Genomic DNA, 24,818 nt, shown 5'->3' with positions numbered 1-24,818 from the left:
TTGCGGGTGTTGCTTAGCAACGCTTATTACCAGCCGCTGCCTAATTAACACAACACCTGCACGCTATATATATTTTTTATTTTAGACCATAATATCAGAGTTACTTTTTAATGCATTGCTTTTGTACACCTCTGCTGTCCCTGAATTGCGAGAAATCAGGAGTAAAAATGTGCAAACTTCGGGGAGGTGATGTGCATGATTGGCATTGTATTTCTATAGAGTGTGAGGCCAGAGACTGTTTAGCACAAGGTGAGGAGTCACTTCTATTTAAATGAATGGGAGAAATTGGAACACCCAGTCAAGAAGCTCTAGCACCCAACAGTCAATGGATGTAGAAAGGAAGTCCCACCTTGCAGGTAAAAGAGCCAATCACCTTTTAGATACAGACATCGCCTGTCAATCAACTCGCTAACGCACATGCGCATTTCGTGTTTTTAGTGTGATGTGAGGTGAACAACATTAGGTTGAGTGAAATGCGATTGATACATGTGTTTATACACACTGCATTAAAAAAATAATTAAACGCATTTAGGCAGAGGGATTATAAGACTAGTCTTCCACTGGACACTACATGATAAACAGAGTGAAATACTCGCTCAATTCACGGACTTATGCAGCTGAACTGCTCTGTGTTAGAGTTCCCTGTAACTGGGAAAATGGGATGAGAAAAGCTGAATCTGGATCAGTGACTCCAAGCAGCGTTCTACATGGTTTGTGTACGCACACTGTTAAAGATTTTCCCGTTAAAAAACAGTAAAGAACTGGCAGCAGTGTTGCCAGCAAGTTACTGTAAAATTAACGGTGTCTTGCTGTTGTTGAAATGAACAGCTAGATACTGTTTTTACAGCTACAGTATACAACTGTAAGTTAGCAGCATATAGCCGTCAAATTACATACTATCTACTGTTGTTGAAATTAACAGCTAAGTTCCCAGCATGCACTGCGATGTGAAGAAAAAACTTTGATTTTTTTTTACTATTTACTGGTTTATTTTGATTTGTTTTCATTAAGTTACTTGTATTTTAATGTTCAGTTTTTACTTTTTTACGTAAAAGTATGTTTGTTAATTGTCACCATTGTTGTGTTTTGTATGCCAAGAGTTGATATCTGTGTGTGTCTTGTTAACAACATGTGTTATGCTGTAAATTCATCAACAACATCAAACACTAAATTTGCTGATATAATTTTGTTGAAATATTCTTTACTGTTTTTGCTTTTATGTTTTTATGTGTAATGCATCACTATTGCCACATATAGTGACATTTGCAAGGTAGAATCAGATATTCAGTGTGACCTTAGGTTTTGTCTTCCAAGTAGCACAGTGCAATAACTTGTGTTTTACAACACAAATTGACTGGCTGGAATAACATGATATAATAATAAAAAAAGTCCAAGGTGCCAGCTCAAGTGAACACGAATCACCATAATGGTGACTTCAAACAAAACACCACTATTGATAACAAAACAATAACATTAAATAAAACCAAGACTTCTATTAAGTCTGAATAAAGACTTTGTACATGTTTTTTCTTTTCTTTTCTTTACTTTTCTTTTCTTTTCTTTTCTTTTTTAGTAGCCCCAGTGCATTGCTAAAGCATACATACTTATTTAAGCGCAAAGGCTTATGGGTATTTCACCATTATAACCCACAATGCAGTGCCATACTCTTATTTTACTGCATACAGGTTGTTGTTGTTTTTTTTCATTAAAAAATATACTGTTCAATCCTGGCAACATTTTACATTTAATATGTACATTGCTTTGAATGTTAATTTATATTTTTTGTAATTTGACTTCTCATTAGACGGGGTTTCAAAATGTCACTAGCTTTCCCCAAGATGATATCTTTATTTTGAATGTTCATTTTCCCCTAATGCCTTGCAAACAAAGGCACTCAAACAGCTATTTATCATAAAACTAGTCACTTCACTGTGAGCCTGCTCTTGATCTCCCAGAATGCAAATTTTTTTAACAGCAAACTGTTGTATTTAAGAATCACAGTAGATTGCTGCAGGAATTTGGCCGTAAATTTACAGCAACTTTTTACAGTGCAGAGAAAATGTCTTAGTTTCTAAAAATATTCTACATTTTTGTTTTATAATAAACAAGTAGTTTGATTTATGAAACAAATGGTTTTATGATATTTTGGTAGCATTAAAAACGTTGTATCAATGTGTGCCTTTGAAGTTGTGGTGCCTGTACTCGCCATGGATCAAATCAAACAAGCATGCACTGAGATGACATGTGAGAAATATTAATTTATTCAGTAGACTTATCCCTTGAAGTTGTTAGGCTGGCATTCCCCACTGAATTTTATTCTGACTTTTGAAAAAGTTGACTCTGGCATTGTTGATGGACACAGCACATGATGACATATATGATGCAGGTTCAAGTGTTGGACTTGTTGCTGCTTTAGGTAAGACTTATTCTTCATTGGCATATTATTGACATATTGGCTGCCATGTTGATGGAAAAACAAATCATGCATATTCATGTAACTGATTCTTTATTATAGATATGACCTACTTTCTAAATATCTGTTTGTTTACTGTTGTTTTGACATAAGTGTTGTACAGTAGCTAGCATGACCTGTAATGTCTCTTGTATGCAATGCATGGCTTATTTGTATGGAATGCATAGCAGAAGAGAAAGTGGCTGTGAGGGAAAAAGTAACGCAAAAGTAAAGTAACGCTTTACTTTCCATAAAAATTTCCATAACTTTTTTATTAAGTTACTTTTTTTTAAAGAGTAACGCAATATTCTAACGAGTTACTTTTAAAAGTAAGGTTACCCAACACTGATCATAGTCTCATTTGATCTTACAAAATGTATGTCAGCAGTTTCTTGCTGGCATGGTGTACAGTACACTACTAAAACTTGATATTGAATATCTCTTTAAATTAATAGGTTTGATTAACTGTTCTTTTAAATAACAGTTAAATGGGTAACACTTTATAATTTAATTAATAAAGTAATACATACATAATCTTATGCATAATAAACTGTTAAGCATTATAGGTAATGACTAATGTAGTAATGTTCAATTAACACGTTATCTTATATTACGATATACAGTACATAAGAATGAATGGTTAGGCTATTTGTTTTATTTGTATACATAAATGTTCTTTTCTGTGTATGTAGTGAAATAGCTTTTCTATTAAGAAATATAAATTAAGATGATTTGATATCACGAGGAAAAAGGCACAACTGACAAGCAGTAAAAACAGAAAAAATGACATTTGATACAATTAGTGGACAACTTGTCATAGAAAAAATAAGTGCATAAAAAAAATAGCATGGGTGCAGTGACACTCAGTATTTTCCCAAAGTTGAATAACATAAGTTTTTATTTAAATGCATTAATGTTACAGTAATAATAAAATATACACCGCAAATTGTGACGACCCCAGCGCTGCTGGCGCATCAGCATTTCATTGTAGACGCTAGAAATGTCCCGCCCCTTATTGAAACGGAAAATATTATTGGTTAGCAAATATCCAATTGCGTCTAAAACGAACGTTCTGATTGGTTGTTCAACTGAGTCGGACTCTATCTGTTTGTATTTTCAGTTGAGTTCCCGCCTCCCACTGCTCCGTGCTCGTTTAGAGAGAATCTGTCCACTCTTTTATATATATATATATATATATATATATATATATAAATAATAATAGTTTACTCAAAGGTGCTGGCATCACCTCAGTATCAGTATAATTACAGTAAAGGTTATGGGTCAAAATCCTCCTCGCTGTACTGGCGGCCATTCGTATCATCACTCATTTTAGATGGGCATACGCAAAATCCATAGAATGATAGATGGGCATACGGTGTATAACTGCGTATGCCCGAGACTACACTACTGATTTAATGTAATATATGTATTATACTTATATAAAATATTGACAAATCCTTCTGATAATGTATATGTGAGATTTTTACAGATTCCTGTAATTCGGGGTTTGTGTTCAAACAACTTTGTGATAGGTCTAATTTTCATATGGTGCTTTATAATTTGTCATAGTTCAAAACAGACGGACAGACAGACAGACAGATAGACAGACAGATAGATAGATAGATCATCTATGACCATTGTGAAAGTCAAAGGCACACATAGCCTAAATAGAGACAGATAAATGACAGCATGTGGATAATAAAACGGGCAGCAGTCTCCTGTCACATGATCCAGTTGGAGGGGAGATTTGAGCGATCGAGAAGCACAGGAGGCATTCTGCACTTGCTCACCATCTCATTTGATGCTCAACGACTCTTTGATTGGTGAGTAGCTCCTGTGTCTTTCTCGTTTCTTTTTTTAACTTTGTCATAATGTTGAAATGCATTCTCTTGAGCTTTTCCCTCTTACGCTGTCATCAAAATGTCGATTTTGGATAACAGTGTGAATAAAAAAATTAGTAAAAAAAATAAAAAATAAATAAAAAATAAAAAAAAGACGTGCACGCTACTTTTTAATCTGTTTGATGTTTTTATATATCGTTGACGATTTTAATTTCGTGCTGGTAATTATTTCTTTATGAGTAGGCCTATTCAACAAGCAAATGCTGAAACTTCGGAATCGATTGCAGTGAAAATAAATGTAAAAAAATATAAAAATACAATTATATATATATATATATATATATATATATATATATATATATATATATATATATACATATATACACATTTACATTTATTTTCACTGCATTCGATTCCGAAGTTTCAGCACTTGCTTGTTTAAGCACTTTCTAGACTAAATTCCTTTGTATTTAATTATGTATGCCTGCAGATATTAACATATGTAAATATTTTAGAAAAAAAGTCCTCTTTTGGTTAAATACGTCTTAGTTTTGACCAAATATACCGCTATAAATATATAATATTGAACGCGTCGGAGACTTTGGATTTTTCTTGTTCACTGCATCTACACTAATGTCTTGAATGGACTTGCCAGACCTTATTCAGAGAATAAACCAAATTCGAAGGCATGTGAGGGAGTCTCTTCAGTGGCATGCACTGTATAAAGTTGTTTTCTGGATTTATTTTTTTTTTTATTATTATTATTTTTTTCAATATTTCGTCAGTTAAACGTTTAACACCAATATAAACAACAATACAAACCATATAATATAAAACACTGTAAGTACCTCTCAGCCTCATTTTTATTCCCGTCAAAAATAAAACATGGCGCTGAATAATGTCTCTTATACGCTGTTTAAAATCATGTAAATAGTTGTGTATAAGGGGATGCAGAGAATGAGACTGACAGCCTTTTTTTCTGCAAGTTGCTTTGTCCCAGTGAAGCTTTTTCCTTTAGCCCATCATCACTTGACTTTAAGTGATAAGAGTTATCCATGTTAGACATAATAAGTCTGTTGAAATGTTTCTAGACATCATTCTTCATTTCCTTTTGTGCAAGAAATGGCACAGGGCCCGACGCAAAATTATCAGCCTATGTGCTCAGCTAGACAAGATGCCCACAGTCTTCTCGCAAAAGATTTTTTTTTTTTTTTTAAATCAGTGTTGTTTTGGTTAGGTTTGAGAATGATAGTGAGGAAGATGTATGTTGTTCTGAAAAAGAAAGATTTACTATTCAGACTGTGTCAGTCAATGGACAGGTTGAGGAAGCCAGCCGTGAAATATCCTATCTCCAAGTAAGGCTTATCTCTCAATAGGAATTCTAGGAAGGACTTAAGTATATTCCATAATATACCTGGACAAAATTCCTGAGTCTTCTTTTGAGCTGAAACTTCTGCTTACACCATTGGATACAGATATTGACAAAAAAATGTATGGTTCTTTGCATTATGAAACCCATTACCAATTAACAATGACATAATTTGTTGCCCCATGCCATATAATATTCCAAAATCGGGAGAAATTCCAAAAGTTGGAACCTTCACTCCCCTGGCCTCAAGAGGCACACTAGCGACTGACGCTAAGGTCTGTAGCCTTTAGGGCCTAAACATACTTCACACAAGTACGCAAACGCAGATGCGAGCGCTTCGCCAACGCATGGCCATTGCCTGGTCCCTTTGTACATACATTACGTGCGTTCTTGCAATGCACTGGCGGTTACAAACCTTAGACCACAAGGTGGCGAAAGAGTTTTTTAGGTGCCATGAAACCGGATGTGTTGGAGGCAACATGTCCACAGTTGAGGAGTGTGCTTTTGTATTTGCTGAAAAGACAACAGAAAAATGTTTGTATAATCTAACTTTATCAGCAAGACTCTCCTCAGATTGCTGCTCTGCAATGACAGTTGTTGATTGGAAAAAGAAAATCCGGTGTAGCGCCCCTTGCGGCAATGCTGAGAATAGCCTCTCAGGTCCTTACAGGACGAGCACAAGTATAAATAAATGATGTCAAAGCCTTATTTTTCCTTTAAAAGAGAAGTGTCTTTGATCCACAATGTTCATGAAAGTGAAACAATCTTTTAAATATTAGAGCTTTTAGAAATAGATTAAACAAATACACTCCTTTGTATTTTTATTTCTTCATTTTTGTAATTTCTTTCAAAATAACAATGTATGTATTAAAATCTACCATGAAAATGCACAATAGTGTCTTTAATACAGCAATGTTTCTGATTACTACCATTAATACCAGCTGCCAGTGCCCAAATTCGTGTTCACGATATACTGATTTACAACATAGGGAGCTAGGGAGCTGATTGAGACATACCCTCATATCTATTTCAGCACCATGGATGGCACCATTCTTACTCTTCATGCAATAGTGAATGGAGTTAAGCCTTTATTTGACCCTATACAGCCTTGTAAAAGCAGAGGTGGGTAGAGTAGCCAAAAACTGTACTCAAGTAAAAGTAAAATTTCTTTAAAAAAAATTACTCAAGTAGAAGTGCTAACATAAATAATTACTTGAGTAAGAGTAAGAAAGTATCCAATTAAAAGAGTACTCAAGTAGTGAGTAACTCATTACTTTCACAAATGACATAAAGGACGTTAACCTACATTCCATTACATATTACGTATTTAACATGTATTACAGAATTATTATTATTATTATTATCAATGGAAATTCTGTCATCATGTTGTTCCAAACCCGTATGACTTTCTTTCTTCTATGCAACACAATAAGGAGATTTTAGACAGAATGATAGCCTTGGCAACCATTTCATTTCAGTGAATGCTTTTTTTTTTTTTTTTAAATATATATTTTGAAAGTGAATGGTGACCCAGACTGTCAGTCCCTAGCATTCTGTCTAACATATTTTGTGTTCCACAGAATACAAAGGGTCACACGGGTTTGGAACAACATGAGGGTAGGGAAATGATAACGGAATATTAAATTATGGCTGAGCTATCACTTTAAAGGAATAGTTCATCCAAAAATGAAAATTCTCTCATCATTTACTCACCTTCATGAAATCTCAGATGTGTATGACTTCCTTTCTTCTGCAGAACATAAATTATGATTTTTAGAAGAATATTTCAGCTCTGTAGGTCAGTACAATGCAAGTAAAGGGGTGCCAAAAATGTGATGCTCCAAATAGCACATAAAGGCAGCATAAAAATAATCCACACAACTAAGTTATATGATAGGTTTGGGTGAGAAACAGATCAATATTCAAGTCATTTTTTGCTAGGAGTTCTTCTATGGAGATAGAATTGTTGCATATTAACATACAAACGGAAAGAGATTCACAGAAAGAAAGTTGGTTCACAAATAAAAAGAATGAGATCCACAAATATATGTTAGGAGTTTCACAAAAATGAAATTAATTCACAAATAAAAAGAATGAGATTTGCAAACAAAAAATTATTTACAAATATATATTTTTAATTCACAATTCTGTCCAGCATTCATTTGTGAATCACGCTTTTATTTGCCAATTGCTACACGCATTTGTCGATTTTGAAACAAATCTAGCATCAAGACGTGCACACAAATCTACAAATAGGTGGACTCCACCCATTGTCTACTCAAGCCAATCAGGTAACAGTCACATTACTCGGACCAATCGTAGCACACTCTATCTTCAACCAATCACGCTTCATTTTACTATCAGGGCAGGACCAGAGTCACAGTGCTCTCATGAGCATGGAATCAGGCACATACAGATAAGCTTCAAGGCCGCAAACTCAAAGAAATGGACATCAGAGCCATCAGAAGAATACTGTGATTTAAGGTACGTATAATTTTCTCTCGGTTATAAACACGTGTAGTGTCTTGTTAAATGTCGACAGCTGAAAATTGCCCATTTGAGTGTCCTGATCATTAGCTTTATAGCTAACCTGGCTGACTGTATGAGTCTGCTAATTTAATTTTTAGTTTCTTGACTGAAATGTGTCATCAAAAACTTTACTCTTAATGTTACATGGCAGATCCAAACAGACACACTACTAGACACTACAATAGATCAGCAGTACAGATAGTGTCTTTATAAAGCATGAATCATATTAGATGATCTTAGGAGCACAAACCATAAATTAATACCCTGTATTACAGAGTACAAGATCTGCTATGCCAATAATTTGGTTTCACATTATGTTAATGTATTAATAAAAGCAGTTGTAAGGTAATATTTATTAGAATTTTGCATTTTAGCACTTTTGTGTGAATGTTTTAGGAGGTACTATTACGGGGTCCCTTTCTAAAATACAGTTTGATGTTCTGACAGTGATATTTGACTCATTAGTTATTGCCATCTTTTTCAGATGTTTCCCCTGTGTACTGCCCATCAACTCTGAGCACTTTACTCACCTGCTCCAAAACTCAGAGGTTCCAGCTCCAGTGTGTAATATAAGATTCCTTTATTTTTCTGTCATGTGTGATGCTCTTGTTCTACCCGCTCAGTACGGCGTCTCCGGCGTGGGAGGTGGGTGCGTCTCCGGCATGGGAGGTGGGTGCGCTAACAAGGAGGCTAAAGGCTACAGCCCCTAGCGTCAGTCGCTAGTGCACCTCTTGAGGTTAGGAGAGTGAAGTTTATACACATTGCACAACTATCTATCAGCTGGCCACCGTTACCCTCACCCCTCTAAACCACACTCCCATCCGGATCACAGCACCATTGTGACACTCCTGTTCTACCCGCTCCGTATGGGACTTGAACCGGCATCTCCGGCATGGGAGGTGGGTTCACTAACAAGAAGACTAAAGGCTACAGCCCCTAGTATCAGTCGCTAGTGCACCTCTTGAGGTCAGGAGAGTGAGGTTTATACACATTGCACAGGTATCTATCAGCTGGCCACCGTTACATATGTCAGATTTATTTTTAAGTTACAATGTCATGTCTTGAAATTAAAGTGCAATACAAAATTTAAATAAACCGTTACATTGTCTTTGGATTGACTTACTTAAAATGTACTCACCCTCATGTTTGTTTTTTTTGTTTTTTAAACCTGTACTATTTAGTTTCTTCTGTGGAATATGAGAATACATTGTAAAATGTAGATGCTGCTAATAAGGCTGAAATGAAAGCGAGGCTGTCAGTCCCTAACATAATTCCTGACATCTCCTTTTGAGTTCCTCCCACAGAAGTCAGTCATTTGGGTTTGGAACTACGTGAATGAGTATAAATGTTGACTCATTTAATTGAAAAATCTTTTATTGAGTTCTATCAAGGCATTTTGAGGTAAATGGATTTTAAAGAGTGTCTGTTGTAGTGGTGGTAGCCCCCAGAATAAATTTAAATAAATAAATAATTAAATAAAATAATAATAACTGAACAAATAAATTCGGGTGCCGGTTAGGAGAGTTCACATGTACCTTGGTGTGGTTTGAGGCTTCAAGGACGCAGAGAGAGTCACAAAAGTGCATATGGTGCCTAAAAACACTTGTCTCACACTTCTGTCTCACACACCTGGTGCACTCAAATGAGCAGCCATTTTGTTCTCTCAGGTTTGGGATTGGTAGCGGATCCTTAAAGTGACAGGGCACATTTTCTCTCTGCCACACAGTTTTCTTTTTTTTTTTTTTTTTTTTTTAACACTTTAAAGCAAGTCTGTTGGCTAAAAGGTATGATTTTTAGGTTACAAATGACAGGTTTTCAAAAGAAAAATATATAACTGCACACTCTCTTACAAGTTTATTTTATTACCAACATTTCGGCATCAAGCCTTTATCAAGGTACTACAGGTTGACATGCATGTAACTGCAAAACTGTATTTACACACAAACACTGGAATTGAACATTACAACTGGAGTGCTTGCATTTTGCTCGAGTTTGTTGTACATGAACATCCTCATTGCCACATCATGGTGTTGTATCTGTTGCCTGGGACAGATACTCCTAGTCAGGGTAAGAGCATTCTGCACAAATGATTGGAAAAAATAACAGATACACATTAAAATCAAGTCAATTACTGTATAGAAAATAACATGTTACACAAACAAGATTGGAGCTTCATGATGTCTTACTACCAGTAGCACAAAAGTTCCACAACTGTTTCCATCTTTTTTTGATATGGAGCAGAGAGCACAATGCTAAAGCTCTGCAATGCATAACTTGAAAGAATGCAGGGAGGTTTTTGTTAACACAGGCAAGGAGAAAGTTTTCATGCATCAGTGATTCTGAAGAAATGATGGAGTGTATTGAGAGCAGGATACTGGTGTTGCTGAGGATCAGTGATGAAATGGATGAAATGGATTCTGTCTGATCATCTCCATTCCAGAAAGGAACGTTTTTGTTTCTAGTGTGTTGTTGAATGCTACATATGATATAAAGGTTTCTGAATAAATGTCTCAGTGTTAAGAAAATGTGTTTTTCCTGCGGCACTATTGATTGCACCTTGCTTCAGCAGCCTCAGAGGCATGGGTTCTGGTCCCATTGAAACCATAATCGCATTCGCATTATCAATGATAAGCGCAATTCGCAGTTGCATTGTCGTTGATTCAATTTTTACTCCACTGATGGTTAGGTTTAGGGTTGGGGTTAGGGCATAGGGTTGTAAAATATTAATTCCTGTTGACTGTATTATATGATTTACAACTAAAAAACAACTCGCTTAACAAGTTGCTTTTGGCCCTACTCTGTGGACATTTCACCCGGAAACTGGAGCTCACACATGCCCATACGTTCAATAACACTTCCAGCTTCGGCCACTGGGGGCAATGCTTAAACTTTTGACCTACTGTCACCATTTTAAATTTTACAGTGAGATCAGTCTGAAATGCAAATGGATGCACCACTTTTGAAAATTGTCCCACCATGGTTAAGCTCGGGGTTATAGTTTGGGTCAATGGTACAGAGTAAAGAGGCTAATGATTAAAAAGCTTTTAGGCTGTCGACAATGTCCCTGGCTTTCTTTTGCTTGAGCTAAACAACTAGATTTTTCTGCTGTTGTTTTATGCCAAATGTTAGATTAGCCTTTGAGAGCCTCATACATTTTCTCAAATTGTTGGTTATACTATATTTACATACATCTTATTCATACCAGAGAATGCAGATGGGAATCCTGAAGAAACACATTGTTATCATTTGCAGGAAAAGATAGGAAAAGCCTTATATTCAAAACTTTGTTTGAGTGTGAACTTCACACCACTCAGCATCCTCACAGCTCGTCCTGGCTTGTGTCTTCTTTGGTGTCAACCTTATAGCTGCTACATCCAGCTTGATGTATAGTCTATATTTTTCTGTATATATGAAGGGGGTGTAAAAAAAAAGTGTGTTTTTTTATTTATTTCTGACTAGACCACAGGATAATCCTTGAAAAGATGTAAAAATAGAACTCAACAATCTCTTATATTTTTGGCCCATTTTTAACAACTAAAGAATAAAAGCAACAGAAGGGAAGATGTGAAAATGTACACTAAGCAAAGGTATTTTTTTTATATATATACTGTATATTTTGACAGGATTCAATAGACAGACTTTTCTGTATCTTTTCTGTCTGGCCATTCAGCTGTGGATGTATTAGTGTTTGTGTGTGGTAACTTTTAGAGATGAGAGTGTGTATGTGGAATACTGTATGTGGAGCAGGTATCAGAAAATAATTTTCTTTCTGTCTTTCCTGGTCATAAACTTTTATGATCCCCTTGTCTGATATCACGTAGATAAATCAGGAAACAGGTAGGTAATGAGTGATTTAGTATCTGTTTAAACCTTTTTGAATAACCAATTATTTCACTTTGACTTAAAATCTATCAGCCTAGTCCTTGTTTTAAATTAAAATATGAGGGGGAAATGAGGGTTACATTACATGGTAGTATGTCTCTGGTTGCCTTTGTCTTTCCTTTGACAATTCTTTGAGTTACACTTGTGATCTTGTGAAATCGAGTGTAACCCGACTTCTAGACTCATTGAATAGGATCTATAAAATCAATAATATTGCAGAATCTTAAAAAAAAAAATGAAAGGGACAGTTCATTCAAAAAGAAAAGTTTGTCATTATATACTCGCCCTTATGTCGTTTTAAACCCATATGCTATATAGGTTTTTCCCCAAACACAAAAGGACAATTTTAAAAGAATAATGACTTAAATTTAGGTCTATTCATCACAAGCTGCACTACATTTTTTTTTTTAAATAAAAAACAAAAAATTAAGATTTAAACATTCATAACAAAATTACATTAAACTGAATTAAGTAATATTTAACAAACTACAATGAAAAAATATTTTAAGTTTGAATAATTTTATATTTTTAAAAATTACATTATATTACAGTACATTTGATGGAATTACATTTGATGGAATTTAGTTTTGAAATGTATATGCATAAATCATAAAAATAGGCTAAAAAAAATATATTTTTGAGTGCATGTCTAATGGCTTCAGAAGACTTTGAATACAGCGCATGAGTCATATGGACTACTTTTATACCGATTTTATTTATTTATTTATTTTTGCCTTCTTTGGAGCTTCACAGATGGGAAAAGCTGGGTAAATATTTTTCAGATATATTCCTTTTGTGTTCCACAGAAACAAAAAACAGATTTCATACTGTAAGTGTAAGTAAATAATGACAGATTTTTCATTTTTTTAATGTGCTATTTCTTTAATATGTGTATTTATGTGTGTATTTCAGGACATCCTGAGAAGGATGACTGGGAAAACTCAAACCAGCAATATAACAAACAAGAGAGATCCTCGCTCTCTCAATTCCAGAGTGTTTATTGGTAACCTCAACACCACTGTGGTCAAGAAAACTGACATTGAGCTCATTTTTGCGAAGTATGGCAAAATCACTGGCTGCTCTGTGCATAAGGGTTATGCTTTCGTCCAGTATGCCAGCGAGAGGAACGCTCACTCAGCTGTGGTTGGCGAGAATGCCAAGGTGCTTGCTGGACAGACCTTGGGTAAGTGAAAGTTATTTCTTAATTTGTCACTTATTGCACTGAAACAAGTGATGATGATTTTGATGACATTGAGAAGGAGGGTAAAAGAAGAAAAGCATGAAAAAACAAGGAAAGGCAGGAGGTGAGATCTGCAGGCACAAAGATCTTACAGTACATATCTTACAGTAGGTCACAGCAGTTCCCATGGCTACCTGGTAACTATTCATCATCTTTTATTAAAAATTAAACTCCTGCTGTCAGTGTTGTGGCTTTGGCTTGAATTCAGCATCAGTGGTTACTTTTGCTGGACTGAGTTTTGGCGGCTTAAAGGGATGGTTCACCCAAAAATACCCTCATGTCTTTCAAATGAAAGTTTCTTTCTTCCATGGGATGCAAAAGACGATATTTATAACAGAATGTCTAATCTGCTCTTTTCTGTACAATGAAAGTAAACAGCGATCATGTCTGTCAAACTAAATATTCAAGATTTTAAGTGAATACAAAATTAAATTTCATTCTGTTCCTCACGCAAAGCTATCATATGTCTTCAGAAGACTTGGAATATAATACACAAATTGGTAAGGACTACTTTAATGGTGCTTTTTTGTCCTTTTTGGAGCTTGAAACCCACTGGACCCCTTGTCCTTTTGTGTACCACAGAAGAAAATCGTGTGGGTTTAATGGCATGAGGGTAAACAGATGATAATTTTCCTTTTTGGCTGAATTATCCCTTTAAAGTTAACTCAACTTTGTTTTTTTTGTTTTTCAATTTCATGAAAGTTTATTGTGATTAAAGAATCAAATGGCTTTGAATTGCTCAGCAAGTTTTTTTTTTTTTTTAAGCGTCTTCGGTCAGTGATGTCTGCGTATGTTATATTTAAAACTATATTGCCCCCTATGTTGGTAAGAGGAAGTACAGGTGGCTGAAATAAACTTTAAACCAGCTGAATATACAGTACTGTATAGTGCAGTGAAAAAGATGTCTTTATACATAAGTGCATTTATATTATGGTTTATTATTTGCGCAGTGCTTTAAATGCAGTGTTTAAACGATTTAACGACCGATCTCTCAATATATATATTAATAGTATATATACTGAATGCTGTATATATGCAATTTCAGCCACTAGATGGCGATAAAAATATACCATAGCTGTCCATGGCAATGCAGTGGCAATTTTTAATGGCAAGAAAAGACAAAACTTCTACTTCTTAGAAACTAAAAGTACTCCAGACAATTTCTAAAATCTCATTTTATTATGGACAGAACCTTCTGATATTTGTCAGAACATTTGAAGTTAAAAACGATGTTCAATAAATCTTTTTTAAAGATTTATGTAAGCATCAAAATAAGTATGGTTCAGAAATTGGACCTTAAGTTTCTCTAACATTTTAGAAAACGCCTGACCTCAATTAAATACTTTTCCTCATTCAAAATTGCCTCAATTATTTTCTTTCAGCTTGTCTTGAATAAAAGCTTTAACAAGAATACTGTATGTCAGCACAGCAAAAGTGAGTGTGTGCATAGCCATGTCACTGTAATTAGTCTTTCTACGTCTTGGCGGGCTAAATTCTCTGACAGATGTGAACACATCACATTGTGTTCCTTTTCAAAGCCTGTCTTTTTTTAAAAGGAAATAGCGTATACCTGCATGAAGAGCCTCCAGGCTTATAATGTCAAAAACAATCATGGGTATGAAGCATTTTCAAATAAATGACAGCAATTGTGGGATGCTTTTTTTCATGTACAATATGATCCAAGACCGGAAGAACAATATAAGACAAAAGCATACACTGTATCAAACATTGATGTAATTTATACTTGGTGTACATATAGTAGTTGAGTATAACATTTTTTATTTTTTATATATCAACATTTTTATCAGATGTTTATATCGGATTTATGGTTAAAATTTTAATTGAAATAATTTAAGTGCTCTCGATTTGTGTGTGTGTGTGTGTGTATGTATATATATATATATATATATATATATATATATATATATATATATATATATATATATATACAAAAAAATACTAAAAGTACTTTTTTTTCATGCAAAAGAGGATGATTTGTGCTCCATATTTTTTGGGTCCTGAATGGCAATTAAGAATTGACTATTTTAAAAGGTAAATGTATTGTTGCATATTTGTCAACACCCCCATTACTGTGCCAGTGGTACAGTCTAGAATGGTGCATGCCAATATGCTTAACTCTATCCAGTCAGTTTCTCACCGTGACACTACGTGGAAGTGAGTTCAAGAGACAGGAATCATTTATTGCAAAATATAGTACACGCAACCTAATGGACATGTACAGAAAAACACTGCATAAAGGCAAGCGCCACACTCAAAGATGTGAGTACTTAATAGTATTTAAAAAAATTAAGATGCACCATATTTCTGAATTGATAATTGATTTAATTAATTTATTTAAATTTGGAAAAAGCATTAATAAAACAATAAATGTAAAATGTTACATACTTTTTTGCAGGCATACGTTAAAATGTTTTTTTTATTATTGTTATGATTAAACTCCTTCACATTAACAATAATATTATAGTTCTGCATTTGTTGTTCAATATAAAAAATGTTTTTAAACCAATACCTTTCATTAATGCAGTTCATGTAGAATGTTTGTAATGAAACCCAGGAGAACTCTTGGGGGGCTGTTCCTGCAGTTTGAGTTGCTCTATAAAATGTCTGTTAAATAACATTAACTGAATGAATGTTCTTTCATACAGGAACTTTTTGTTCAGCCATGCTGAATGCTTTTAAAGGAGGAAAATACACAAGTAAACTTTGTTGCCTCTTTGTTAAAACAAATCTTTGATTCTTTTAGAATAAGTACACGACAGCTGAGCACATTAATGTTTGTTTCTTTTTTTCCTTTACTTTCCCTCACTGCTTTAACTTGTTTATGCTCTTGGACCATCACCTCCAACCTTGAAAGATTTTATATGCACACTTGGCCAGGCTGGGTAGTCAAAAAAAAAAAAAATTTATTGTGGAACTGATGTTCATTGAGAGATGCTGTTGAAAATCCTCAAAGCTTATATTTGTATGCACTTTTTGTCAGTTCATGAATAGTGTCCATATTTTGAATATGTCTAATCAAATAAGGTACATCAAAATTACCAAGCAAAGTTCTGTGGCTGTGCACACAAAAGACACTGTGGATAATGAGATGATACTTGTCCTCAAGAGAACCGAACTGTTCTAGACGGTTACGCACATCAGTCACTGAATTACATCACGACACAAAGGAATGAATAAAAGAGGTGAAAGAAATTTTTGATAAGTAGGTCATGTATGGAAGAGACTCAGTAGTGAAAGAGATACAACCTATGGCACAATATATGCCAAAATTATCTGAGTAATATTCAGAGAGCAGTAACAGAAACTTAACTTGTATGTGTTATAAAGTAAGTGCTTTAGTTATCAGAAAGAGACTGAGTATTAAAGGAAAAGTTCACCCAAAAATGTAAAATCTGTCATCATTTTCTAATCCATATGCTCAAAACCGGAATGACTTTCTTCTGTGGAACAAAACATTATATGTTAGGCAGAATGACAGCCTCAGTCATTCTGCTGGAAAAAGTTGCAATGAAAGTGAAGACTGAATGAGTGACTGAGGGACCAATATACTGCCTAACATCTCATTGTGTGTTTCTTGGAAGAAGGAAGTTATATGGGTTTGGAACAACATAAAGGTAAGTAGATCATGACAGAATTTTTATGTTTGGGTTAACTATCCCTTTAAAGGAATAGCTCACACAAAAATGAAAATTCTCTCATCATTTACTCACCCTCATGCCATCCCAGAACACAAACGAAGATTTTTAGAAGAATATCTCAGCTCTGTGTGTCCATACAATGCAAGTATATGGTGATCAAAACTTTGAAGCTCCAAAAAGCACATAAATGCAGCATAAAAGTAATACATGTGACTCCAGTGGTTTAATTCATGCCTTTAGAGTCGATCCAATCTTTTTTGGGTGAGAGCAGACCAAAATATAAGTTTTACCATTGCAGTCTCTTGGCACAATCATAATTTCAAGCTTGGTTACACTTTCTAGTGCTTGACGCATGCGCAGAGAGCTAGATGGTGCTGGGAAGTGTAATCGGGCTTGAAATCTTGATCGCCAAGGAGACTGCTGATGTCAAGATTTACAGTAAAGGAGGAGTTATATTTTGGTCAAATCTCATCCAGTGGATCACTTAAGAAGACATGACTTAAACCACCGGAGTCATTTTGATTATGTTTTTGCTGCCTTTATGTGCTTTTTAGAGCTTCAAAGTTTTGGTCACCATTCACTTGTATTGCATGGACCAACAGTGCTGAGATATTTATCTAAACATCTTCATTTGTGTTCTGCAGAAGAAAGTCATTCACATCTGGGATGGCATGAGGATGAGTAAATAATGAGAGAAATTTACGTTTTTTGTAAACTATTCCTTCAAGTCCTTGAAGTTATTGCTTGCTTATTTCCAGTCACAATGCTTACTAAGGTTTATCTAAAAATATTTCATTCAAAGTTTGAATTTTGAGCACAAGTTATTTTCCACAGCTGCAGGCTTGTCTCAGCCAGTTATGTCTTGTCAAATGAATCTCTTCAAAAACACAACTCTGCTTCCTCCTGTCACTTAAGCTGACAGGCTGATGCATTGACATTAAGCAGTTCATGGCCCTTAGCCTGACAGACCTTTGGATGAGAGAACATACTGAGTAGAGGAGGCCCACTGTAAACAGAGATTGAAGTATTGATATACTGTGGGGTCCATGTCTGAACTACATGTAAAGTAGTAATTTAGATGGTCGGCACATATCGAGTGTAATTTCTTATGTGTCATGGGACCATCCAATTGTATGTTTCGAATCATATCGTCTTCCAAGAAACCATTATCTTGATCACAATAAATCATTATAAAGAATTTCAAGAGGTGAACATCTTAGACTCAAATTCAATTCAATAGAGATGAAAAGTAGCCACCTGAGTGATTTGTATTTTTAAAGCAAAGTTCATTTTCGTCAAACTTATGATGACTACCTTTTGGAACTCCTGACCTTATTCAATTCATGAACTTTGATGCATATTACGTGTGTTTAAAAGTATACCAGAACCTAAGGCCATGTCCAAACTAATACTTCATTTGAAAATGCATTGATTTTGCTATAGGTTTATGCCTCTCATCCACACTGGAAAGGAATTTTTCTCCACCGAAAATGGAGAATTTTGAAATCGCTCTCTATAACTGGATACATCAGAAAATGATGACGGTAGGAAATTGAATCGTAATATAGTATTGTAAAAGTACTATAGAGTATTTCTAAAATCTTACCTTTGCCTTCTTCTATTTGTCTGAATGTTTGAACTTAAAAACTATGAATAATTAAGTAATATCACATGAGCAAGAGTGCTGTTTTACTGAATTCGGCCATAAGAACAAGGCCACAGGTAATCACAGCTATGTTGATGTTCAGTACAACAGCTTGATTGTAAACTGTGCTTGCCATCAAACGCGTGATGACATTTGAACCTTTGTTGAAACACTTTTTATCACTGTCATGACATTAAATTAATTTGAAAACTATTTATTTGTATAAAAAGCTTTTCTTTTGTGTTAGTGTCAAACTAATTATCATGTTTTCACCTCTCAAAGAGGATGACACAAACCTGAACTTCCTGTTCAACTGTTATAAAGTGCATTTTTATTTTACTTTTTCCCCTTTGCTCATCAAGATATCTGAGGCCAGTGTGCTTTTCCAATGCATTACCCTTGACGACCTTCTCATTTACCAAATGTTTTGAGGCTTCAGTCTTATAAATACAGTATATTCTAAACATGAATGTATCCATTTGAAAGGTCTCTATGCCTCCATAATGAGTTTGGCTCAGTCAGGCAAAGACTAATCTAAACTTTGAAAGTGCACTACTTTCCCTTGCAGATTTAGAGCTTTGTTTTGTACTTCATCGGAGTGAAGCTGAAATTGCTTGTAAATGTCTTAAAGGCCTGAATTGTGATGTAGTCAGGCACTCACACAGCCTGTCCTTAAGGATAATGTGCCAGGTGACCTTGAAAGTCACTCAGGAGTGATTGTGCATCTGTGTGTGTTGAGTGAGTGAGGCAAGCTTTTGCACTGACAGCATCTCTCTTTCTGAAGAGACAGATGAGAGCCATCAGTCATACATTCTGTGGCATAATGCCTATGCACTTTCAGAGTCCATTATATTCACCAACAGCCTCTTACACTGTTGGCCATGTATTTGAAGGAGACTATGATTCAAAAAGAAAACCTATAGTTTTTATTTTTATTTTGTATTGCTCTTCCCACAGACATTAATATGGCTGGAGAGCCTCGTCCTTACAGGCCAATAATGGGATCCAAGCATCCCTTCTCCTTATACAGGTGAGAGATATCAGACCCTCCCCTTTTTTAACAGCCCAATTAAAAAATATCTGCATTTTTTTCCACTGTAAACGACAGACATGGAAGGATTAGAATAACAGCTTCTTTTACATCTCTTTTTACAGTGGCTATGAATTTGATTATGATTTCTACAGGGATGATTTCTATAGCAGGTATTACACACAAAATCACTTAATAGTTCACCCAAAAATGTGAATTCTGTCATCATACTCACACTCATGTCTTTTGAAACCAGTATTACCTTCTTTCTTCCATGGAACACAAAAGGAGTCATTTACAGCAGAATGTCCAAGCTGTCAAGCTAGATTTTAGTACATGGTGACTAAAACAGTTTGTTCCTGACACAAAGCCGAAAAACATGACTTTTAATTTATAAGCTGGTTTGGCTTAAGAAGACTTGGAATATAGTGCATAAGTCAAAATGGACTACTTTTATGGTTACATTTATAGTTTTGCCCCTGGTCTCCATTCACTTTCATTGTATGGAAGAAAGCAGTGTGAACATTCTAATAAACATCTCCTTTTGTGTTCTACGAATGAAAGAAAATCATACAGATTTGGAATGACATGAGGTTAAATAAATGATATGAGAATTTTCATTTCAACTATTCCTTTAAGCAAATGCATTAGTAGCAAAGACACAGATCATTTTTAGAGAATTATTAGTATTTCAGTAGTTATGATATAAAAATTGGTATGATTTTTATTTTTTTAAATTTTTTTTTGCAAGAGCGTTTTGAGACATTTTTGTTCAATACATTTTTAGAAAAGATCCACAATCTGAGTGACTCCAGCCAGGTCTCCTAGGCAACGAAATTGGCCCGGTTGCTAGGGAGGGTAGAGTCACATGGGGTAACCTCCTCGTGGTCATGATTAGTGGTTCTCGCACTCAGTGGGGTGCATGGTAAGTTGTGCATGGATCGCGGAGAGTAGCATGAGCCTCCACATGCTGGGAGTCTCCACGGTGTCATGCACAGCGAGCCACGTGATAAAATGCACAGATTGATGGTCTCAGAAGCGGAGGCAACTGAGACTTGTCTTCCGCCACCTGGATTGAGGTGAGTAACCGCACCACCACGAGGACCTACTAAGTAGTTGGGATTGGGCATTCCAAATTGGGGAGAAAAGGGGATAAAGAAAGAAATAAAGAAAAGATCCACAGTGTCTCTTATTACCTTTTCTGTGTTATGAAATAGTGGAGGAAGAAATACCCTTAATCACCAAAATTAATGTTATTGTATTGGTCTGACTTCAATCCTTTGCTCAGCCTAATGATGAGCTCTCCTCTCCTGTGAGACATTAAGTGAATGTCAGAAAGCTGCTGGGTTGTTAATTGCGCAGCACACACACATGGCGGTAATCCTTTCTCTGACATTTTCATGTATTGCTTTCAATCCTCATTTGGCAGAGCTGTGTTTTGCACATCTCTATGGAAAATTAAATGTATGTGTGCTAGTAAGCAAAATCCCTTCAGTTCAGTTATTTTAAAATATTCAAGAAACAATTGTAACTATGCACTCTTAATTTTTTTTTTTAATCTTAGGTCAAATTTTCACAAGTGGTCAGAGACTTTTAGACCAAACTATATAGTATACTGTAGGCCTTTCACAAACACCTAAAATATATTATAACGTCCTTATTTTTTCAAATCTGTTTTTCTCTTCAGGATTATTAATATTCATGGGCGATTAGCACCATCCCCTCCGGCTATGATACCTATCAAGCATTCCCGTTTGGTCACTCTCGCAACACGCAGAAAGAAAAACTCTTTCCAGCCAAAGATGCCCACCTGTTCTTCTTATCTAAGAACTATTTCGCCAGGTTCCTTATGCTCTATGGGTTTGTCCATCATTCCAATTACATTATTTGACTCATTATTTATCATCCTTCAAACCCTTATAACATGTCCTCTTTTGTTTGCAGATACAGTATTTGTTTCTGTTTTGTAGCCTTAGCCTCTGAGCAGCTCAAGAACTCTTCAAAGCATCGATGTACTCTCAATGACCTTTTCAGCCACTTGCTGAAGTTAAGAAACCCCAGTTATAAAGCCAATACAATTATTGCTTAGGGTTTCCTTAACTTAAAGGAATAGTTCACCCAAAAATGAAAATTCTCTCATCATCTACTCAACCTTATGCCTTCCCAGATGTGTGACTTTCTTACATCTGCTGAACTCAAATGAAGATTTTTAGAAGAATTTCTCAGCTCTGTTGGTCCATACAATGCAAGTGAATGGATGCCAAAATTTTTAAGCTCAAAATATCACTTAAGTCAGGATAAAAGTAATCCATAAGACTCCAGTGGTTAAATCCATATATTCAGACGCGATATGATAGGTGTGGGTGAGAAATAGATCACTTTCACATTGTTTTTCTTGTGTTTTTGGTGATTTGCATTCTTCATGCATACCGCCCCCTACTGGGCAGGGAGATGAATTTGAATCAAAAAAGGACTTAAATATTGATCTGTTTCTCACCCACACCTATCATATCACTTCTGAAGATATGGATTAAAGCACTGGAGTTGTATGGATTACTATTATGATGCCTTTATGTGCTTTTTGGAGCATAACATTTTTTGGCACCCATTTACTTGAATTGCATGCATCTACAGAGCTGAAATATTCTTCTAAAAATCATAATTTGTGTTCTCCAGAAGAAAGACAGTCATACACATCTGAGATGGCATGAGGGTGAGTAAATGATGAGAGAATTTTATTTTTGGGTGAACTATCTGTTAAAGGGGTTTGTTGCTTTGACATTGAATGTCCATGTCCATCTCCTGCAGTCTTTGATAACCATTTTAAAACTAAGAATTGTACTATAAAATAAGATGATAAAATTAATATTCTTCCTCATCATTTTTGTGTGTTTTTATTTTTTTTATCTAAGTGAAATCTGATCAGCTCATGACAATCAAGCAAGAACTGTCTCAGATCCAGATTAAGATTGACTCCTTACTGGGAAGGCTAGAGAGGATTGAACAGAAGCAGGTAGCAGAGGCAGGTAAGACAAATAAATGAACATTGCTGTCAAGGTAGAGGCCATGTTGGCAAGAGGTAGATTAAAAACACTTGTCTTCATCACTTTCAGTGACAGTGCAGGAAATTGAATACATCAGTATTCTGTCTCCGCACACACAAATAAAAATCGGGGAAAGGGGACATCTACAACACTTACCTGTGTTTTACTTAGGTAACTTGAAATTGTTCTACCTTTTAACCCTTTTAAAGATCCCATGAAATCAGAAGTGATGTTTTGTGGCTTTTAGTCCATCTCATTTAGCACTGAGTCTATCTGCTGACAAAATTATAAATGTACAGTATTTTTCTTGTGGGAAAACAGACCAAACATATTGATGAGTCATCGTATACTATACAGATTTTTGTCAGATCAAATGCTCTCTAGATTGAGCAAGTAATACCTAATACCTAATACCACTTGCAACTGCAATTGGCAATTAATGGTTCATGGCTGTGATGTAAACAAACCCTATAGGCTATTTTACAAAAGGTGGCGAGCCCTCCGATAAACTTCCTGTTTCAAGAGGAAATACGTCAACACAGAAAAGAAATCACAGGGTTGCGTGGGCCTTTAAAATTCAGTATAGATACTCTACGTTTCTCATTTCTCTTTCACCTTTATCTGTACCCTTCTGTCTGCCTGGCATTTGTAGAGGCCCACAGGAAGCATGAGAAGGCCTATCAATCTCTCTATAGTGAGAGAGCAAAAAACTGGTATGTGGAGGAAGTGGATCAGGAGCATCAGGAAGGTGGGTCTTGGGAAATTACTGATGAAGGTGATGATGGCTATGATGACAATGTTAACAATGATGAACTGGTGAGCAATCATTAAACTCATCTGAATGTGAAATTCCATTGTTCATATTTGATAAATGACAAAGATGAGTTTGTATTAAGATCTTATTGTGTGCATTTGTTTTCAAACCTCAGATAGAAAACCACATATCTGATGTAGACAACTAAACAAGGTTTGTACCTCAAATTTGTTTGAAATACTTTTTCTTCCCTCTTTCTACTTTATATGATCCAAGATAGTCTCTATCTTTCAGGAGTTTGTGGAATGTACTGATGCATACTGAAAATAAGATACCATCTCTCCATAACAAGAACATTATACTGTGAAATTTACTGCAGTTATAATTTTTCAAGTAGGCATCAGCATTTACAAGCATTTTGAAAAACTATTTTGAAATGTCTTATCATTTGACCTTCTGTATCAGGCAAACAAAAAGTCATTTTTGCTTGATTTAGTTTATATCAATATATATATATATATATATATATATATATATATATATATATATATATATATATATATATATATATATATATATATGTTGTGTAAAGGTTTTAACTGGGTTTTGTTTTTGCTTTGTTATTTTTTTTTAGGACCAGGAGACCAGCACAACTATCAAATGTACTATTTTTGAAGACAAGTCAGAACTGTTGACCTTTCTGTGTTTTAATTTTTAAATTAAACCATTTTGTATTTTATTTTATTTATTTATTTATTTTAAGAAAACTGACAGTCAGGGACATGAAGTTGTTGAGACAGATATTCATATATGAAATATGTTTAAATGCCACTACATAAGTCAAGCAAGTGGGGGACAACATAACTTTGGATTTCAGCATCTTAACCTAATACATAAAATAAGTAATATATTTGATAAAGAAAAAGGATTGATGAACTTCGATGTCATTGTCATAGAGGTTTATAAATAAATAGAAAACATTTTAGGCCTGCATAAAGCTACTGTATTTGCGTTTTATTTTGCTGGACGCCAAATAACATGTTTAAATAATGCTCATTTATTGCACATTTATGTATAATTCAACTAACATAAAATTCATAGCTATTCTACATTTCTATTTTCTCTTCTATTTTTTTTCTCTCTCTCTTTTTAATACAGTTTATAGCTCATCTGAATAGTCTGGTAATTTTATTAATGTGTCAGAGGAAAAAATGCAAATAAAACTGGACAGAAATGTTAACAGAACAGCTTTTGATAGTGGATGTTCTTCAAAATCAAGCAAGCTGCCTGCTTGATTAATTGAACAACACACAGTTATGCTCACTAGGTAGGCAGCTCTCTAAGTTTTGAAAGAAACACAGCCACTTTCTTTT

General features: G+C 35.0%; 1 protein-coding gene across 6 annotated transcripts; it reads left to right on the top strand.

Annotated features, from left to right (window-relative positions):
• Positions 1-4,182: 4,182 nt before the first annotated feature.
• LOC127440403 (RNA-binding Raly-like protein) lies at positions 4,183-24,818 on the top strand. Of its 6 annotated transcripts, XM_051696948.1 has the most exons (12): positions 4,183-4,275; positions 8,027-8,146; positions 8,676-8,751; positions 12,986-13,256; positions 19,575-19,647; positions 19,773-19,820; positions 21,335-21,507; positions 22,560-22,673; positions 22,761-22,862; positions 23,344-23,507; positions 23,621-23,658; positions 24,080-24,713. In XM_051696948.1, exons 4-11 carry the CDS (start codon positions 13,001-13,003, stop codon positions 23,651-23,653), a joined length of 963 nt encoding a protein of 320 aa, XP_051552908.1. In that variant the 5' UTR covers positions 4,183-4,275; positions 8,027-8,146; positions 8,676-8,751; positions 12,986-13,000; the 3' UTR covers positions 23,654-23,658; positions 24,080-24,713. The 6 variants fall into 6 exon arrangements, with proteins under 6 accessions (XP_051552908.1, XP_051552905.1, XP_051552903.1 ...); XM_051696943.1 differs by lacking the exon at positions 4,183-4,275 and having other exon boundaries at positions 8,079-8,146; positions 8,676-9,090; positions 24,080-24,818; XM_051696944.1 differs by lacking the exon at positions 4,183-4,275 and having other exon boundaries at positions 8,079-8,146; positions 8,676-9,190.

Source organism: Myxocyprinus asiaticus, chromosome 5 (assembly GCF_019703515.2).
Source record: "Myxocyprinus asiaticus isolate MX2 ecotype Aquarium Trade chromosome 5, UBuf_Myxa_2, whole genome shotgun sequence".
NCBI classification, from domain to species: domain Eukaryota; kingdom Metazoa; phylum Chordata; class Actinopteri; order Cypriniformes; family Catostomidae; genus Myxocyprinus; species Myxocyprinus asiaticus.
The sequence above is the reverse complement of the archived record's forward strand: the minus strand, read 5'-3'. Positions and strand labels throughout refer to the sequence as shown.

Bases quoted from the DNA above. Each gene is read 5' to 3' on its own strand.
- LOC127440403 (XM_051696943.1), top strand. From the start codon at position 9,058: ATGGGACTTGAACCGGCATCTCCGGCATGGGAG. The intron at 19,648-19,772 runs GTGAGAGATATC...CTCTTTTTACAG, and splicing joins CATCCCTTCTCCTTATACAG to TGGCTATGAATTTGATTATG. The intron at 19,821-21,334 runs GTATTACACACA...TTTTCTCTTCAG, and splicing joins AGGGATGATTTCTATAGCAG to GATTATTAATATTCATGGGC.